The 19,755-nt window shown below is 44.3% G+C and overlaps 1 protein-coding gene across 1 annotated transcript in view; it reads left to right on the plus strand.

Moving 5' to 3' along the window:
* The window catches only part of LOC124802741 (sodium-coupled monocarboxylate transporter 1-like), a 183,821-nt gene that overhangs the window by 105,576 nt on the left and 58,490 nt on the right, over window positions 1-19,755 (plus strand). Inside the window, exon 10 of the mRNA XM_047263724.1 lies at window positions 17,110-17,219. Coding sequence (XP_047119680.1) covers window positions 17,110-17,219 — 110 coding nt within the window. The remainder of the gene's footprint in view (window positions 1-17,109; window positions 17,220-19,755) is intronic.

The raw sequence follows: 19,755 nt of genomic DNA on the forward strand, positions 1-19,755 counted from the left end.
GAACGCATGATTTGAACTGTCTTTATTCTATTTATAACTGTGTTTCAAGAAACCTTCACACGATTAACCTCCTGCAAAGAAACAAGGAACATACTAACGCCGTGGGTTTCGTTGTGCTCGACTCTTTCATATTAACTCAAATAAGTCTTTTCTGTAAGTGAATCTTCTTGTTATTTACCATTGCGGAAACATAATCTTTTCTTCCTAGCACAAAGCCTAGAAAAATTATTGTTTTTGTAAAATATCTCTCTGTCTTGTTTCACGCTTTCAGGTAACATATTTTGACCACTTATGCCTTCTGGTGCAGTAATTGCACCACTACTCTCCTTAACGTTTCTCGCTATACATACAATGTGGTCTGTGACAGCAACAGAAGATGCTACTCTGAAAATGCTCCATGAAGTTAGAGAAACTGATAACTTGAATCTATTCACTGCGACCTGAACTTCTAAATTTGTGAGGGGGGAGTTCCGTTACATCGGGAACATGGTTGCACTGTTCACATGGGCAATGTACACAATATTATTTCTTCCCAGGTCAAATCACATTAATGTTTCTTAGTAAGTGCAGGTCCAGGAATACGATCACACCGTGCACTCCTAGTCACGTCTACGATCACCTTTCAAATGAAGAGACCTCCAACAAATGCCAATGGGAACACTCTTGCTATGAAAACTGATGAAAATACTTTGTGGGAACAGTTGCATATCGGACAGTATGTAGCTTTCAAATACGCTGAAAACTGGTACAAAGGACACATTTCCCCGGCATCACATGAATTTAAACATGACGAAAGTAACTGCATGCCTACTACTGAATCACAATTGTTTCAGGAATGAAGCTATTTGAATCCTCTTCTCCAATGTTATACTAGGAAGTATGCTAGATGTCCGATAGTAACAAAGACACAGAATGTGGTTCTATAAACTTGACAGTAAGCGCTATGGAAAAATTATATCTCTCACTTTTAAGGGAACTCGTTTGGCTCCAAGAAGATTTCAAGGAAAACGAAATTATATGTAAGGTGGAAGAAATCTAGAAATACAATATTCTTTTTTACATTTGAATTTGTTCATGTAAATGCTTCCTGCAGACTTTTTTTGTTTATTTATTTATTTACTCGTCAGGTTCCATATGATTAAAATCAGGAGCAAATCTCCAAGGTCATGGAATGAGTCAGTATATGAAATTACGAGATAAAAGTAATAACACAGAAAAATAAAATATTTATGAACCTAAAAAACTCACGCTATTAGTTTAAGTAAACGCAATGAACAATATAACATAAGAATCAGCTTAATTTTTCAAGGAACTTCTCTACAGAATAGAAGGTTTGAACAATGAGGAAACTCTTCAGTTTCGATTTGAAAGCGCGTGGATTACTGCTAAGATTTTTGAATTCTTGGGTTAGCTTTCTAATAATGGATGCAGCAGTATCCTGCACACCTTTCTGCACAAGAGTTAAGGAAGTCCGATCCAAATGCAGGTTTGATTTCTGCCGAGTATTAACTGAGTGAATGCTGCTTATTCTTGGGAATAAGCTGATATTGATAACAAGAAAAGACAGTAAGGAATATATATATATATATATATATATATATATATATATATATATATATATATATTGAGAGGCCAATGTTAAAATAACCAGACTAGTGAACAGTGATCGACAAGAGGTTCGCGAACATACACCACTTATTCCCTGAACCGCCCATTTCTGAGCCAAAAATATCCTTTTAGAACGGGAAGAGTTACCCCAAAATATAATACCATACGACATAAGCAAAGGAGACAACTTTTCGTGTCGAACGATAACTTACTTCAGATACCGTTCGAATAGTAAAATTGGCAGCATTTAACATGATCCTGAACATGGGTTTTTCACGACAATTTTCTATCTATTTGAACATATAGAAATTTGAACTGTTCAGTTTCACTAATCACATGCCCATTCTATGAAATTAAAACATCAGGTTTTGTTGAATTGTGTGGTATAAACTGTCAAACTGAACCTTAGGTTATTTTCTAGAAAGCAAGAACTTGTGTCAAGAACTGCACACAACATGCTTTACTACCAAGCTACTGTCATCAGCAAACAGAAATATTTTAGAGTTAACTGTAATACTAGAGGGCATATCATATATACAAATAAGGAACAGGAGTGCCCCCAACACTGATCCCTGGGACACACCCCATTTGACCATACCCCAGTCAGACCCTCACATCACAGCCATTCTCAACACTGTGAATAATGCTGTTTGTTGTTAAAGTAAGAGGTGAACCAATTGTGAGCTACTCCCCTTATTATGTAAAGGTCCAACCTCTGGAGCAACATTTTGTGATCAACACAATCACATGCCTTAGTTAAATCAAAAAATATGCCTAGGGTTGGGAACCTTTTGTTTAACCCATCCAGTACCTCACAGAGAAAAGATAATTTAGCATTTTCAGTTGTTAAACGACTTCTAAGGCCGAACTGAACATTTGATAACAAATTATGCGATATAAAATGATCAATTATCCTTACATACACTGCATTTTCAGTAACTATAGCAGGGACCGATGACTGTAGCAGTCTTGTCCCTTTAATCCCACAAACCAACCAACCAACCAGTAACTATAGCAAACAGTGGTGGCATAGAAATAGGTCTAAAATTGTCTACATTATCTGTTTCTCCCTTTTTATAAAATGGCTTTTCCACTGAGTACTTTAACCCTTCAGGAAACCGATCATTCCTAAAGGAAAAATTACAAATATGGCTAAGTACAGGGCTCACATGTGCAACACACTACTTTAATATTCTGCTAGGCACCCTATCATAACCATGAGAGTCCTTAGTCAGTGATTTGATTATTGACTCAATATCCCCCTTGTCTGTGTCACAGAGGAGTATTTCAGACATCAATATCGGAAAGGCATTTGCCAAGAGAATTACATGATTCCCTACCGAAACTAAATTTCTATCTAATGCTCCAGTAATATTTAGAAAATGATTGTTAAATACTGTGTATATATCTGATTTGTCACTAACAGAAATATTTTTCCTACGAACTGACTTTGTATCGTCGACCTTGTGCTGCTGACCAGACACTCACTTCCTTCACAACTGACTGTAGGGTTTTAATTTTATCCTGTGAATTAGTTATTCTATTTGCATATCACATACTCTCTGCCTTCCAAATAACATTATTAAGCACCTTACAATACTGTTTGTAATGGGCTACTCAAGCTTGATTGTCACTACTGCTAACATGTTCATATTATTCCCGCTTTGTTCTACATGAGATCCATATCCCACTACTCAGCCACCCAGGCTGCCTTTTTCTGGTAGTACCCCGTTTAGAGCGTTCTAATGGAAAGCAACTCTCAAAGGGCATGAGAAATGTTTTAAGAAAGGCATTATACACTCCTGGAAATTGAAATAAGAACACCGTGAATTCATTGTCCCAGGAAGGGGAAACTTTATTGACACATTCCTGGGGTCAGATACATCACATGATCACACTGACAGAACCACAGGCACATAGACACAGGCAACAGAGCATGCACAATGTCGGCACTAGTACAGTGTATATCCACCTTTCGCAGCAATGCAGGCTGCTATTCTCCCATGGAGACGATCGTAGAGATGCTGGATGTAGTCCTGTGGAACGGCTTGCCATGCCATTTCCACCTGGCGCCTCAGTTGGACCAGCGTTCGTGCTGGACGTGTAGACCGCGTGAGACGACGCTTCATCCAGTCCCAAACATGCTCAATGGGGGACAGATCCGGAGATCTTGCTGGCCAGGGTAGTTGACTTACACCTTCTAGAGCACGTTGGGTGGCACGGGATACATGCGGACGTGCATTGTCCTGTTGGAACAGCAAGTTCCCTTGCCGGTCTAGGAATGGTAGAACGATGGGTTCGATGACGGTTTGGATGTACCGTGAACTATTCAGTGTCCCCTCGACGATCACCAGTGGTGTACGGCCAGTGTAGGAGATCGCTCCCCACACCATGATGCCGGGTCTTGGCCCTGTGTGCCTCGGTCGTATGCAGTCCTGATTGTGCGCTCACCTGCACGGCGCCAAACACGCATACGACCATCATTGGCACCAAGGCAGAAGCGACTCTCATCGCTGAAGACGACACGTCTCCATTCGTCCCTCGATTCACGCCTGTCGCGACACCACTGGAGGCGGGCTGCACGATTTTGGGGCGTGAGCGGAAGACGGCCTAACGGTGTGCGGGACCGTTGCCCAGCTTCATGGAGACGGTTGCGAATGGTCCTCGCCGATACCCCAGGAGCAACAGTGTCCCTAATTTGCTGGGAAGTGGTGGTGGGGTCCCCTACGGCACTGCGTAGGATCCTACGGTCTTGGCGTGCATCCGTGCGTCGCTGCGGTCCGGTCCCAGGTCGACGGGCACGTGCACCTTCCGCCGACCACTGGCGACAACATCGATGTACTGTGGAGACCTCACGCCCCACGTGTTGAGCAATTCGGCGGTACGTCCACCCGGCCTCCCGCATGCCCACTATACGCCCTCGCTCAAAGTCCGTCAACTGCACATACGGTTCACGTCCACGCTGTCGCGGCATGCTACCAGTGTTAAAGACTGCGATGGAGCTCCGTATGCCACGGCAAACTGGCTGACACTGACGGCGGCGGTGCACAAATGCTGCGCAGCTAGCGCCATTCGACGGCCAACACCGCGGTTCCTGGTGTGTCCGCTGTGCCGTGCGTGTGATCATTGCTTGTACAGCCCTCTCGCAGTGTCCGGAGCAAGTATGGTGGGTCTGACACACCGGTGTCAATGTGTTCTTTTTTCCATTTCCAGGAGTGTATTTGTCATCTGTGTTATCAGCACTATAAACATCCTGCCATTCTTGTTCCTTTACTAGGTTTAAAAAACTGTCTATTGCCATGGGGTGAACTTTCCTACATGGTTTGTAATTATCTGTTTCGTTTGTTTGAGTACAAAGCCTTTCAGTGTTAATATTTGTGAACCATGGTTTGAAAGGCCATTCACCCTTTTACTACCAGAATGCTCATCTACTAATGAAGAATGAGTAAAAAATATTGTCTATGGCTGTGCTACTTTTCCACTGAACCCTAGTTGGAAAACATACAGCCTGCATCAGACCATATGAACTTAAGAGATCTACCAACATCTTTTGCTTGCACAATCATATACAAAAGTAATATTGAAGTCACCACATATAACTAGTTTCTGGTACTTCCTATAAAGTGAATCTAGAATCCTCTCTAGCTTGAGCAGAAATGCTCTGAAGTCAGAGTTAGGGGAACTATAAACAGCAAAAATTACATGTTTAGTTTCACTGAATTCATGTGCCCCTTCACAACATTCAACTATCTGTTCAGTACAGTGCCGTGATACGTCTGTGGACTCAAATGGAATACTCTTTATTCGTACATGGCAACTTCCCCACTCCGCAAGGAACTCCTTAAAAAACAGCCAACTAAACTGTATCCTGGTAAAGGAAGCCTCTAAATTGTCAAATTATTTAAGTGGTGCTCCGATATACCAATAATTTCAGAGTCAACGTCTACAAGCAGTTCACTAACTTTATCTCTAATACCTCTTATATTTCGATGAAATATGCTAATTCCTTCTCCACTTCGAAACATGACATCCTCTGAAGGTGATTCGTTAGTCAGAGGGACTTCCTTTAAGCGGGTATGTCTATCAGCTGACTTCAATCTAAAAAAAATGTGTAGCTCTAACACCAACTACTACAGGAACTTTTCCATGATTGATCCCACGACCACCCACTACACTGTCGCTTATAAGCTTTGCCAGCCTCCTCTTCCCATACCTACTGAGGTGCAGGCCATGCCAAGTGAGACCCGATCTACTCATAGACTCAAGTGGCACCACTTCAATGTGACCCATGCCATTTGCCATCAATGCCCTCTCCAGCCCCATATTAATGTGTCTAACAGCCTCTTTAAGATGAGGCCGATCATGATGCTGAAACATTTGCGTGAAATGCACATTAGTGCCACCAGTTTGAGTAGATATCTTTACCAGGTCATCACCTACATCATATTCCCCGCCCCTATGAAGACTATACCCTGCTCCACTACCTGATCCTGTGCCAACCCTGCACTAGGCCTCATAATACTGGTGACCTAGTACTCAAACCCCAAAACTTCCTGCGCCTGCTGGCCCACACTGCTACTATGTGAACTGCCTAGCAGCAGAACCTTCTTCTTTCTGTTAGGCTTTGCAACTGACTCAGGCCTCCTAACTGCTGAGGGCTGGTGCATGTTTCCTACAACAACAGGTACAAGAGGCTCCTCTCCAATCGACTCTGACAGTCGGTCAAATTTACTGCATATACGTAAAGTATAACTGTCTGAATACCTCCTCCCCCTAGCTGCCTTCTTGCCAACTGCCAGTTCCCATTCTCCAGCACCCTTCACCCCCCTCAATCTATCTAGTTCCTCCTTTTCTTATTGTAACTAGACATGAAGGCCACAGATCTACGCTTCAGCTCCTCTGTTAACTTATTTCTACTACAGATTCTACATTCCCAGGAGATGATCTCGCTAGAATGCCCACTGGCTTCCCCACTCTATTCCGCCCTACGAAAATACTTTGAACAAATCCCACACCGTAACCTACTACTCACAAACTTACGACACAGCCCACATTTCTCACTCATGGTAAAATTTTACAGTTACTGGAAGAAAACTAAACGTCTACATTACCTAAGTTCAGTTACACCAGTAAAAATATTTATATAACTAACAATAGCGGTCTCGAAATTCTCTACTTAGAAAGCAACAACATTTTGTAATACTACTAAATGACAACCAATACCAATACCAACAAAACTTCAAAAAATTTATTAGCTAAAACCAAAATTCAAGCGCCCACTGGAACACTCAACTAAGCTAAAACAGTGAATGAAATTGTTACTGAAATATTTCACTAGAAACAATAAGAAACATCAGCCCAAAACTAAAGCACAAAATTTACTAAACAATTTCATCGCACAGAAAACTCTAAAAAACACAGCGAGCGAACTTTTACAAAAGTTTATTAATTCGTTATTTCGCCACCAACAGCACGAAGCGCCATTGACAACTATTAAATTTAATAACTGTATAACAGTGCACAAGCAAGTTTGTCAGTACTTAGCTTTAAAAACAGCTACAACTGTAACCGCACGCCGCGAAATGCAAACACGTTAACGAGACGTGAGACTATGTATACTCATATATATTTAAAAATTTATTAATATCTTTCGTTATTACTTGCACCTTCCCATATTTTTCACTGAAGTATCTTTTTAATTTACAGTAACAGAATAAGGATATAACACCTCATTTGTGCACCCAAGCTTTCCCTTGAGATTTTTATACTGAAACGATACTTAACAGTGAAATAAACATATGCACTGAACAGCCAAAGAAACTGGCACACCTGCCTAATATCGTGATGGCCGTCGCGAGCAAGCAGAAGTGCAGAAACACTACGTGGTACGGAGGCACGGACTTGACTAATGTCTGAAGCAGTGTTGGAGGGAACTGACACCATAAATCGTGCAGGGTTGTCCGTAAATGCGGAAGAGTACGAGAGGCTGGAGATCTCTTCTGAACAGCAAGTTCCAGAGCATCCCAAATATGCTCAATAATGTTGATGTCTGGGGAGTTTGTTGACCAGCGGGAGTACTTAAACTCAGAAGAATGTTCCTGAAGGCACTCTGTAGCAATTCTGGATGTGTGGGGTGACGCATGGTCCTGCTGGAATTGCCCAAGTCAGTCGGCATGCACAATGGGCACGAATGGGTGCAGGTAATAGGGTTGCTTACGTACGTGTCACCTGTCAGAGTCGTATTTAGACGTATCAGGGGTCCCGTATCACACCAATTGCATCCGCCCCACACCATTAGAGAGTCTCCACCAGCTTGAACAGTCCCCTGCTGACCTGCAGGGTCCATGGATTCATGAGGTTGTTTTCATACCCGTACACGTCCATTTGCTCTATATACACTCCTGGAAATGGAAAAAAGAACACATTGACACCGATGTGTCAGACCCACCATACTTGCTCCGGACACTGCGAGAGGGCTGTACAAGCAATTATCACACGCACGGCACAGCGGACACACCAGGAACCGCGGTGTTGACCGTCGAATGGCGCTACCTGCGCAGCATTTGTGCACCGCCGCCGTCAGTGTCAGCCAGTTTGCCGTGGCATACGGAGCTCCATCGCAGTCTTTAACACTGGTAGCATGCCGCGACAGCGTGGACGTGAACCGTATGTGCAGCTGACGGACTTTGAGCGAGGGCGTATAGTGGGCATGCGGGAGGCCGGGTGGACGTACCGCCGAATTGCTCAACACGTGGGGCGTGAGGTCTCCACAGTACATCGATGTTGTCGCCAGTGGTCGGCGGAAGGTGCACGTGCCCGTCGACCTGGGACCGGACCGCAGCGACGCACGGATGCACGCCAAGACCGTAGGATCCTACGCAGTGCCATAGGGGACCGCACCGCCATTTCCCAGCAAATTAGGGACACTGTTGCTCCTGGGGTATCGGCGAGGACCATTCGCAACCGTCTCCATGAAGCTGGGCTACGGTCCCGCACACCGTTAGGCCGTCTTCCGCTCACGCGCCAACATCGTGCAGCCCGCCTCCAGTGGTGTCGCGACAAGCGTGAATGGAGGGACGAATGGAGACGTCTCGCCTTCAGCGATGAGAGTCGCTTCTGCCTTGGTGCCAATGATGGTCGTATGCGTGTTTGGCGCCGTGCAGGTGAGCGCCGCAATCAGAACTGCATACGACCGAGGCACACAGGGCCAAGACCCGGCATCATGGTGTGGGGAGCGATCTCCTACACTGGCCGTACACCACTGGTGATCGTCGAGGGGACACTGAATAGTGCACGGTACATCCAAACCGTCATCGAACCCATCGTTCTACCATTCCTAGACCGGCAAGGGAACTTGCTGTTCCAACAGGACGATGCACGTCCGCATGTATCCCGTGCCACCCAACGTGCTCTAGAAGGTGTAAGTCAACTACCCTGGCCAGCAAGATCTCCGGATCTGTCCCCCATTGAGCATGTTTGGGACTGGATGAAGCGTCGTCTCACGCGGTCTGCACGTCCAGCACGAACGCTGGTCCAACTGAGGCGCCAGGTGGAAATGGCATGGCAAGCCGTTCCACAGGACTACATCCAGCATCTCTACGATCGTCTCCATGGGAGAATAGCAGCCTGCATTGCTGCGAAAGGTGGATATACACTGTGCTAGTGCCGACATTGTGCATGCTCTGTTGCCTGTGTCTATGTGCCTGTGGTTCTGTCAGTGTGATCATGTGATGTATCTGACCCCAGGAATGTGTCAATAAAGTTTCCCCTTCCTGGGACAATGAATTCACGGTGTTCTTATTTCAATTTCCAGGAGTGTAATTTCACTCGTCCAACCAGGCAACATGTTTCCAGTCATCAACAGTCCAATGTCGTTGTTGACGGGCCCAGACGAGGCGAGAAACTTTGTGTCATGCAGTTATCAAGGCTACACCAAGGGGGCCTTCGGCTCCGGAACCCGATATCGATGATGTTTCGTTGAATGGTTCGCGCGTTGACATTTGTAGATGGCTCAGAATTGAAACCTGCAGCAATTTGCGGAAGGGTTGCACTTCTGTCACGTTGGACAATTCTCTTCAGTCGTCGTTGTTTCCGTTTGTGAAGGATCTTTTTCCTGCCGCAGCGATGTCGGAGATTTGATGTTTTACCGGATTCCTGGTATTTACGGTACACTCGTGAAATGGTCGAACGGGAAAATCCCCACTTCATCGCTACCTGGCAGATGTTGTGTCCCATTGCTCGTGCACCGACTATAACATCAAGTTCAAACTCACGTAACTCTTGATAAACTGCCATTGTAGCAGTAGTAACCGATTTAACAACTGCGCCAGACACTTGTCTTACATAGGGATTGCCGACCGCAGCGCCGTGTTCTGCCTGTTTACATACCTCTGTATTTGAATACGCATGCCTATACCAGTTTCCTTGGCGCTTGAGTGTATATTGATAAAATTGTTTGCTAACTGTTTTCAGCTCTCACCTTATTGCATTTCTGACTTACAGGTCAACCACAAATATTTTAGTACAGTTGTTTAAGGAATATACATGATTTTTGTTTACCAGTGCTGTGTGGCGTTAATGTGGTTTACGTATGCAAGTGGTATTTTGATTCTATTCTTTGTCAATGAATAAAGATAGTTAGGTTATTCATCATTGTACCTAAAATTGCTACCAGATATACAAACATTTCAGCAAAAAAATCAAGTTGAGAACTCTCATGGATATGACGGGGTATCTAGCAGAATACTGAAGTATTGTTCTATGTATGTTAGCCCAGTACTTAGCCATATCTGTAACTTTTCCTTTAGGAGTGGTCGGTTTCCTGACCGATTGAAGTACTCGGTAGTGAAGCCACTTTATAAAAAGGGAGACAGGGATAATGTTGACAATTATAGACCTATTTCTATGTCATCGGTGTTTGCTAAAGTTATCGAGAGGGTTGTATGTATAAGGTTACTGGAGCATTTAAATTCACATAATTTGCTGTCAAATGTACAGGTTGGTTTTAGAAATGGTTTAACAACTGAAAATGCTATATTCTCTTTTCTCTGTGAGGTTTTGGACGGATTAAATAAAAGGTTGCGAACGCTAGGTGTTTTCTTTGATTATGGAGTAAGGGGAGTAGCTTACAATTGGTTCGCTTTAAGAACTGAAAGCAGAAGGTAATTCTCTGCAATATTGAGAGTGGTAGTGATGTTCAGTCTCCAATGGGGCACTGTTAAGTGGGGCGTTCCCCAAGGGTCGGTGCTGGGGTCACTGCTGTTTTCTTATTTATATAAATGGTATGCCTTCTAGTATTACAGGTGATTCAAAAATATTTCTGTTTGCTGATGACACCAGCTTGGTAGTGAAGGATCTTGTGTGTAATATTGAAACAGTATCAAATAATGTAGTTCATGAAATAAGTTCGTGGCTTGTGGAAAATAATTTGATGCTAAATCACAGTAAGACTCAGGTTTTACAGTTTCTAACTCACAATTCAACAAGAACCGATATTTTGATCAGACAGAATGGGCGTATTATAAGCGAGTCGGAACAGTTCAAGTTCCTAGGCGTTCGGGTAGATAGTAAGCTGTTGTGGAAAGCCCATGTTCAGGATCTTGTTCAGAAACTAAATGCTGCTTTATTTACCATTAGAACAGTATCTGAAATAAGTGACTGTTCAACACGAAAAGTAATCTACTTAGCATATTTTCATACGCTTATGTCATATGGTATTATTTTGGGGGTAATTCTTCTGATTCAAAAAGGGTATTTTTGTGTGGTGTAAGTTCGAGAACCTCTTGTCGACCCTAGTCTGGGAATTCTGACATTGCCCTCACAGTATATATTTTCTTTAATGTCGTTTGTTGTTAGCAATATTAGCTTATTCCCAAGAGTTAGCAGCTTTCACTCAGTTAATACTAGGCAGAAATCAAGTCTGTGGTTAGAATTATATATTAATACGTTCAGCTGCTGACGGGCGTTGATATATATCAACGGGGACAGGTGAAGATGTGTGCCCCGACCGGGACTCGAACCCGGGATCTCCTGCTTACATCGCAGACGCTCTATCCATCTCATCCATACAAGTACATAGTTGTGGCAACACCGACCATGACCTTCCTCTTCTGTGCGGATACACACATACTACCCGAACTCTTACGGGACTTGGTACGAATGTAGTGAGTGGACATGCGATAATGTGGGTCTCCCTCGCGGGAGGCGTGCGCGAGATAGCCCCTGCACTCATACTATCCTTTGTGCCCTCGGTAGCTCAGATGGATCGGTCAGAGGGCTGCTCGCCCTCTGAAAAAAAAATCTGAGTAAAAGGCATCAACGATCAACTTGAACGGGTGTCTTGCGCCGTCCGCCCAGACCATGAGCAAGGAACAACATCGAACAAAAGAAGGGAAAAAAAAGAAAAAAGATGGATAGAGCGTCTGCCATGTAAGCAGGAGATACCGGGTTCGAGTCCTGGTCGGGGCACACATTTTCACCTGTCCCCTTTGATATATATCAATGCCCGTCAGCAGCTGAAAGTTTAAATATATAATTCTAATTTCGTTCTAGACGGCTGTCGGTCATGAATGGTGTCATATAAGTATAAAGTGTGTAGTAGGTGGAATAAAACAATACGCAAAGAAGTTATGCATAATAATCATGTAGCAAATTACTCTCCTCTTTGCTTGTTATCATTTGTCAAAATCTCATTTCGATATCTCAAACCATTTATTAAATTTGAGTACTGTTGTGAATATTTCACTCTATGTCGCTGCCGAGGCACGATCGCAAACGAGTGTGCTCCATCAGATCAGTTTTCTCGGGATCGGCGGCAGGTATAGACCTTCACCCAAGTCCAAAAAAGATTCAACTTGTTAGCTAAATTTCATACGATGCAACATATTATGCAGTATGCACCAAACGCAAAACCATAGCGACTCCTTTTTTCCACTGCAAACTTTTTCGAATTCCGTGCAGTATCTTACTTCCACGTAATTATCACAATAACTATGTCCATTAACGAAATGTTGGGCGCATCATCATGAAGCTGACGTATGAATCTATAAATGACGTAAAATTAAATTTTTTGCTTAATAGTTTGTGTAAAATCGTTTGAGAAATATGGCAACATTTGCGCCTCTGTTCTGTCATCGCAACGCGTAGCCGGCGGGCCGAATGGTGACAAACACTGTCGACCTACCCTTCAGAACAAACAAATGAATTCGCCCATCATTTTGGAGGAAAGCTGAGCATCGGCCACTGTATCCTGCGCGGGTTCTAACCAAGCGACCGCCCAACAAGGAAAGCTGGTCGGTCTCTTGGCCATAACATACCCACACCTGCAGTACGATGGTCGGTCGGTCGGTTGGTTTGCGTGTGTGGGGCCATTAAATGCATCATCAACGAAAATCCACCTCTCTTGATTGGCCGTAGCCAACTGACTTAATGGCGGACACTATACGACAAACATATTTCTTTAGCACATTGCAGAAAACAGCACATAATTCGGCTTACTATGTGGATAAACTTACAAGAGAAAGGAGTAATACACACAAAACACTGCAAATACACATTTATATGTAGCAAAAGATGAAGGGAACATGAAGTGAATAATTTTGTATTGCTTCAGAGGAATGTCACAAGAATGAAAGCAAGAAATGTAATATTTTCCTGTAATGTAGCATTTAAATTAGGATAATTTAAGTTTAATCTGTTTACATTATTAAAAGTATGATTTAAAGTGTCTGGGATTTAAAATGAGTAAGACATGCGACAAAATTAAAATTTGTAAAAGCTACTTTAGCAAAATAAATATATATTTTCCACATAAATCACTTTGAAATTAACTTGCAAGAGAAGAGTTTGCTAAATCACGACGAGTCAAAACACTCTAAGCCACTTTCACTCTTCTCTTTATTCCTTGTATTCTGTCAATGTCTTCCACTTCCCTATAACGGGTGGTCCATCGATCTTGACCGGACCAAATATCTCACGAAATAAGCTTCAAACGAAAAAACTACAAAGACGAAACTTGTATAGCTTGAAGGGGGAAACCAGATGGCGATATGGTTGGCCCGCTAGATGGCGCTGCCATAGGTCAAACGGATATCAACAGCGTTTTTTTAAATAGGAACCCCCATTTTTTATTACATATTCATGTAGTACGTAAAGAAATATGAATGTTTTAGTTGGATCACTTTTTTCGCTTTGTGATAGATGGCGCTGTAATAGTCACAAACATATGGCTCACAATTTTAGACGAACAGTTGGTAACAGGTAGGCTTTTTAAATTAAAATACAGAACGTAAGCACGTTTGAACATTTTATTTCGGTTGTTCCAATGTGATACATGTACCTTTGTGAACTTATCATTTCTGAGAACGCATGCTGTTACAGCGTGATTACCTGTAAATAACACATTAATGCAATAAATGCTCAAAATGATGTCCGTCAACCTCAATGCATTTGGCAACACGTTTAACGACATTCCTCTCAACAGCGAGTAGTTCGCCTTCCGCAATGTTCGCACATGCATTGACAATGAACTGACGCATGTTGTCAGGCGTTGTAGGTGGATCATGATAGCAAATATCCTTCAACTTCTTCAACTTTCCCCACAGAAAGAAATTCGGGGACGTCAGATCCGGTGAACGTGCGGGCCATGGTATGGTGCTTCGACGACCAATCCACCTGTCATGAAATATGCTATTCAATCCAGTTTCAACCGCACGCGAGCTATGTGCTGGACATCCACCACGTTGGAAGTACATCGTGATTCTGTCATGCAGTGAAACATCTTGTAGTATCATCGGTACAACATTACGTAGAAAACCAGCATACATTGCACAATTTAGATTGCAATCGATAAAATGGGGGCCAATTATCCTTCTTCCCATAATGCTGCACCATACATTAACCCGCCAAGGTCGCTGATGTTCCACTTGTCGCAGCCATCGTGGATTTTTCGTTGCCCAATAGAGAATATTTTGCAGGTTTACGTTACCGCTGTTGGAGAATGACGCTTCGTCGCTAAATAGAACGAGTGCAAAAAATCTGTCATCGTCCCGTAATTTCTCTTGTGCCCAGTAACAGAACTGTACACGGCGTTCAAAGTCGTCGCCATGCAATTCCTGGTGCATAGAAATATGGTACGGGTGCCATCGATGTTGATGTAGCATTCTCAACACCGACGTTTTTGAGATTCCCGGTTCTCGCGCAATTTGTCTGCTACTGATGTGCGGATCAGCCGCGACAGCAGCTGAAACACTTACCTGGGCATCATCATTTGTTGGAGGTCGTGGCTGACGTTTCACATATGGCTGAAAACTTCCTGGCTCCTTAAATAACGTAACAATCCGGCGAACGGTCGGACACTTGGATGATGTCGTCCAGGATACCGAGCAGCGTTCATAGCACACGCCCGTTGGGCATTTTGATCACAATAGCCATACATCAACACGATATCGATCTTTTCCGCAATTGGTAAACGGTCCATTTTAACACGGGTAATGTATCACGAAGCAAATACCGTCCGCACTGGCGGGATGTTACGTGATATCACATACTTATACGTTTGTGACTATTACAGCGCCATTCATCAGAAAGCGAAGAAAGTGGGCCAACTAAAACATTCATATTTCTTTACGTACTACATGAATATTTAATAAAAATGGTTGTTCCTATTTTAAAAAAAAAACGCAGTTGATATCCGTTTGATCTATGGCAGCGCCATCTAGCGGGCCAACCATATCGCCATCTGGTTTCCCCCTTCAAGCTAGACGAGTTTCGTTCTATGTAGTTTTTTTGTTTGATGCTCATTTCGTGAGATATTTGGCCCGGTCACTATCAATGGACCACCATGTATACAAGGACTTGTCAGCAAGTTTTTTTAACACTCTACCTCTGCTGCTCGGTAACATTGCGTAATAATACTGAGGTTCGGAATGTTGTGTGATAAAGACGCTGCTGATACAATTGCTCTAATTTGTTGCAAGCAGGGAAAAGGTGGGTGAAAAAATGGTTCAAGGAGCATGAAAGATCACTCACAAAAACTTGTTAAGTTAATACTGTGGCTGGACGAAAACAGAAAGGTTGTCATAACTTTCTCTGTGTTTATGGTCCAACATTTGATACATTACTGGAAATGGTTCCCCTACATTGACTGTCCCCCTACATAGGCACTCGCCCCCCCCCCTCCACACTCCTCCCTTCGCGCCGGCCGGGGTGGCCAAGTCGGTTCTAGGCGCTTCAGTCCGGAACCGCGCGACTGCTGTGATCGCACGTTCGAATCCTGCCTCGGGCATGGATGTGTGTGATGTCCTTAGGTTAGTTAGGTTTAACTAGTTCTACGTTCTAGGGGACTGATGACCTCAGATGTTAAGTCCCATAGTGCTCAGAGCTATTTGAACCATTTTTGAACCTCCCTTCACGAATTAGTAGCTGCAGACGCCAATGTTCCCATCATTAATAAAAATATTACAGTGACAAACGCAGTTCCATCAAGTCAGCTCGTATCTATTACGCTGCGATATCTTGCTACTGGCAATTTTTTTGGCGACTTGAAATTTATAACCTATTTCACCTTACATTAATTGACTATAAAGTGTTTGAAACGTTATGGAAACTGTTATGGAATGCACTAAGTAAGTAATATATCCACAGAGAATAATATCTGTACGTAAGTTCGCAGTAACTAATTTTTTTTTTTTTTGTTTTTAAATCTTCCTTCATAGCTATTCCGTATATTTTGTGAGCAAATGTCATACGATGTCATTCTTAACACTTCTACTTTCGTACTCATCTGCCCTAACATCCCAAAAAGCTGGCAATGTTTATAATTTCGATGTAATAACAATGCTATTTCGTCTTGTTTTGAACTCATTTTCCACACAACAGTAACAAACATAATCTAATCAACTTTCCTTGGTCTCTACAACACGCGAGAGACTGTCAAGGATAGTGTTAACAGTGACGACAGACGACCCAATATTTCCAGGTAGCGCAATATATTTCCAACGTTTTTGATGTTCACAATACTATTGCTCAACCTCTCAACTTCATCCCTACACGTTCAATATTATTGTGCATCATAAAATACCACTCACCGTCTAAGTGGCGCATTACGTATCTATGATAATGTGAATTTCTAAAGTGCGTTACAACATCAGAATCCAACTTAGGCTTTATACGCTAATTGCTTGTTGAAGCGGGCTGGTGTGGCCGTGCGGTTCTAGGCACTTCAGTCTGGAACCGCATGACCGCTACGGTCGCAGGTTCGAATCCTGCCTCGGGCATGGATGTGTGTGATGTCCTTAGGGTAGTTAGGTTTAAGTAGTTCTAAGTTCTAGGGGACTGATGACCACAGATGTTAAGTCCCATAGTGTTCAGAGCCATTTGAACTATTTTTTTTTTTTTCTTGAACGCATGTGGATAGGCTGAAGCACATAGGAATCCATAAACACGTTAGTCGGTTGTGAGTTACTGCGATTACATAAAAACTGTTGATTTGGTGTGGCACAGGTGGCGCGGGCCAAGGACCAGATGCTGCCTCTGCTGGTGGTGGACTCGCTCAGAGGTCTCCCTGGACTGACGGGGCTCTTCGTGGCTGGTATCTTCAGCGCCGCTCTCAGGTACGCCAGTGGGCTTCAATCGCAAATTGTTTATTTCTTTATTTATTTTTGTTAGAGGTCTCGCTAGTTGTAATTTTGAAACATGTTTACGAACACAGATCACAAAGCAGTAAGTCTGTGCAATCACATTCTATCACATGTGAAGATAACAAATTAAAAACTGAATACAAAAGTGACAATCATGGCAAGTGCTACTGGTCTGGGTCTGAAAAATTTTGACGTGTCTTCTGTCTTGAATTTCAGGACTGCCTTGAAGCTTTTGCACCAGCCTTTTGGTTGCTCCAATGTATCTGAGCTGCTTTTCGTAAATTGACAGCCCTCAATGGAAACCTTTTGGTTGCTGCAATGCATCTGAGCACAGCCATTGCACTGACGAGCGAAAACATTACACCATCTGTTAATAACTTGTTGGTCTATCTTTGGAATGCAATGCAGCACCGAGCTGCGTACCATCTATTCTACCATTTTTTTTGTCGGTTCGTAGGGGCATGCCGCACCAGATGACTGCACACAGGTCGTATAATTCCGTTAAATAAAAGGGCCCCTGATTTATTACGTGGTGACAGCGCCCGATAGCGACCCAGAAGGGTTCCATAGGATTCATATCAGGTGAACTGGGTGGCCAAGGGGTCAACGTGATTTGACTATCATGATCTTCAAACCACTTTAGCACTATTCTGGCTTCGATACACGGACAGTTATAACTGCTGAAAGATGTGCGTTGTCAGGGAATACCTCAAACATGAAGAGATGCAGGTGATCCGTGCTGAACTGATGCCACCACAGGTCCCATGCAAGCGCAGGAGAACGTTTTCCATACCATAATATTGGTCCCATCAGCCTGAGTCCGCGGAGCAGTGCGTGCTTGGAGCCGCCGTTCGCCTCCATGGCGGAGTTTGTGGAGACGTCCATCGACCTGGTGTAGCAGGAAATATGATTCATCCGAAGATTCTACACGTTTCCAATAATCCACGATCCAATCCCAATGGTCTCGTGCCGACTGCAGTCATAATTGTCGATGTCGTTGCGTCAACATGCAATACGTAGGAGTGGTCTGCTACGCAGCTCCACCATCGACAGTGCATGATGAACGGTGTGCTACGGAAGACTTATGCGTGCACCAGCATCGTGTTGTTCCGGCCGAGATACCACAAATCACCATCTATCCTGCATTACGGAACAGACAAGCCTCCGAACCCCACGTTCTGTGAAGAGAGATAGACGTCTAACCACTCAGCACTTAGTGGTAGTTTTACTGTCCTTCTATCACTTTTCAAAGATTCTCACGACAGTAGCTCTTGAACACTCGATTAGCTCCGCTGCTTTCGAGATATTCGTTCACAGGCTCTGCCTAACAATAATCTGCGCTACGTAAGTGTCTCTTATCCCAATGGATTTCACCATTTGCAGCCCATATCTTCGCTAGAGTGATTCGCTACGTGTCTCTGCTCCTCTTAGATACTTTCCTTACAGTGTCCCGTGCCTGCAACGCCAGCAGGTGGCATCCAACGTCGCGGTGAGCAATGTTTTAGCTGTTCAGTGTACCTTTCCCCTTGAATTGAAAAAATACACTCCTGGAAATGGAAAAAAGAACACATTGACACCGGTGTGTCAGACCCACCATACTTGCTCCGGACACTGCGAGAGGCCTGTACAAGCAATGATCACACGCACGGCACAGCGGACACGCCAGGAACCGCGGTGTTGGCCGTCGAATGGCGCTAGCTGCGCAGCATTTGTGCACCGCCGCCGTCAGTGTCAGCCAGTTTGCCGTGGCATACGGAGCTCCATCGCAGTCTTTGACACTGGTAGCATGCCGCGACAGCGTGGACGTGAACCGTATGTGCAGTTGACGGACTTTGAGCGAGGGCGTATAGTGGGCATGCGGGAGGCCGGGTGGACGTACCGCCGAATTGCTCAACACGTGGGGCGTGAGGTCTCCACAGTACATCGATGTTGTCGCCAGTGGTCGGCGGAAGGTGCACGTGCCCGTCGACCTGGGACCGGACCGCAGCGACGCACGGATGCACGCCAAGACCGTAGGATCCTACGCAGTGCCGTAGGGGACCGCACCGCCACTTCCCAGCAAATTAGGGACACTGTTGCTCCTGGGGTATCGGCGAGGACCATTCGCAACCGTCTCCATGAAGCTGGGCTACGGTCCCGCACACCGTTAGGCCGTCTTCCGCTCACGCCCCAACATCGTGCAGCCCGCCTCCAGTGGTGTCGCGACAGGCGTGAATGGAGGGACGAATGGAGACGTGTCGTCTTCAGCAATGAGAGTCGCTTCTGCCTTGGTGCCAATGATGGTCGTATGCGTGTTTGGCGCCGTGCAGGTGAGCGCCACAATCAGGACTGCATACGACCGAGGCACACAGGGCCAACACCCGGCATCATGGTGTGGGGAGCGATGTCCTACACTGGCCGTACACCACTGGTGATCGTCGAGGGGACACTGAATAGTGCACGGTACATCCAAACCGTCATCGAACCCATCGTTCTACCATTCCTAGACCGGCAAGGGAACTTGCTGTTC

Source organism: Schistocerca piceifrons, chromosome 6, assembly GCF_021461385.2.
Source record: "Schistocerca piceifrons isolate TAMUIC-IGC-003096 chromosome 6, iqSchPice1.1, whole genome shotgun sequence".
In the NCBI taxonomy this organism is placed as follows: domain Eukaryota; kingdom Metazoa; phylum Arthropoda; class Insecta; order Orthoptera; family Acrididae; genus Schistocerca; species Schistocerca piceifrons.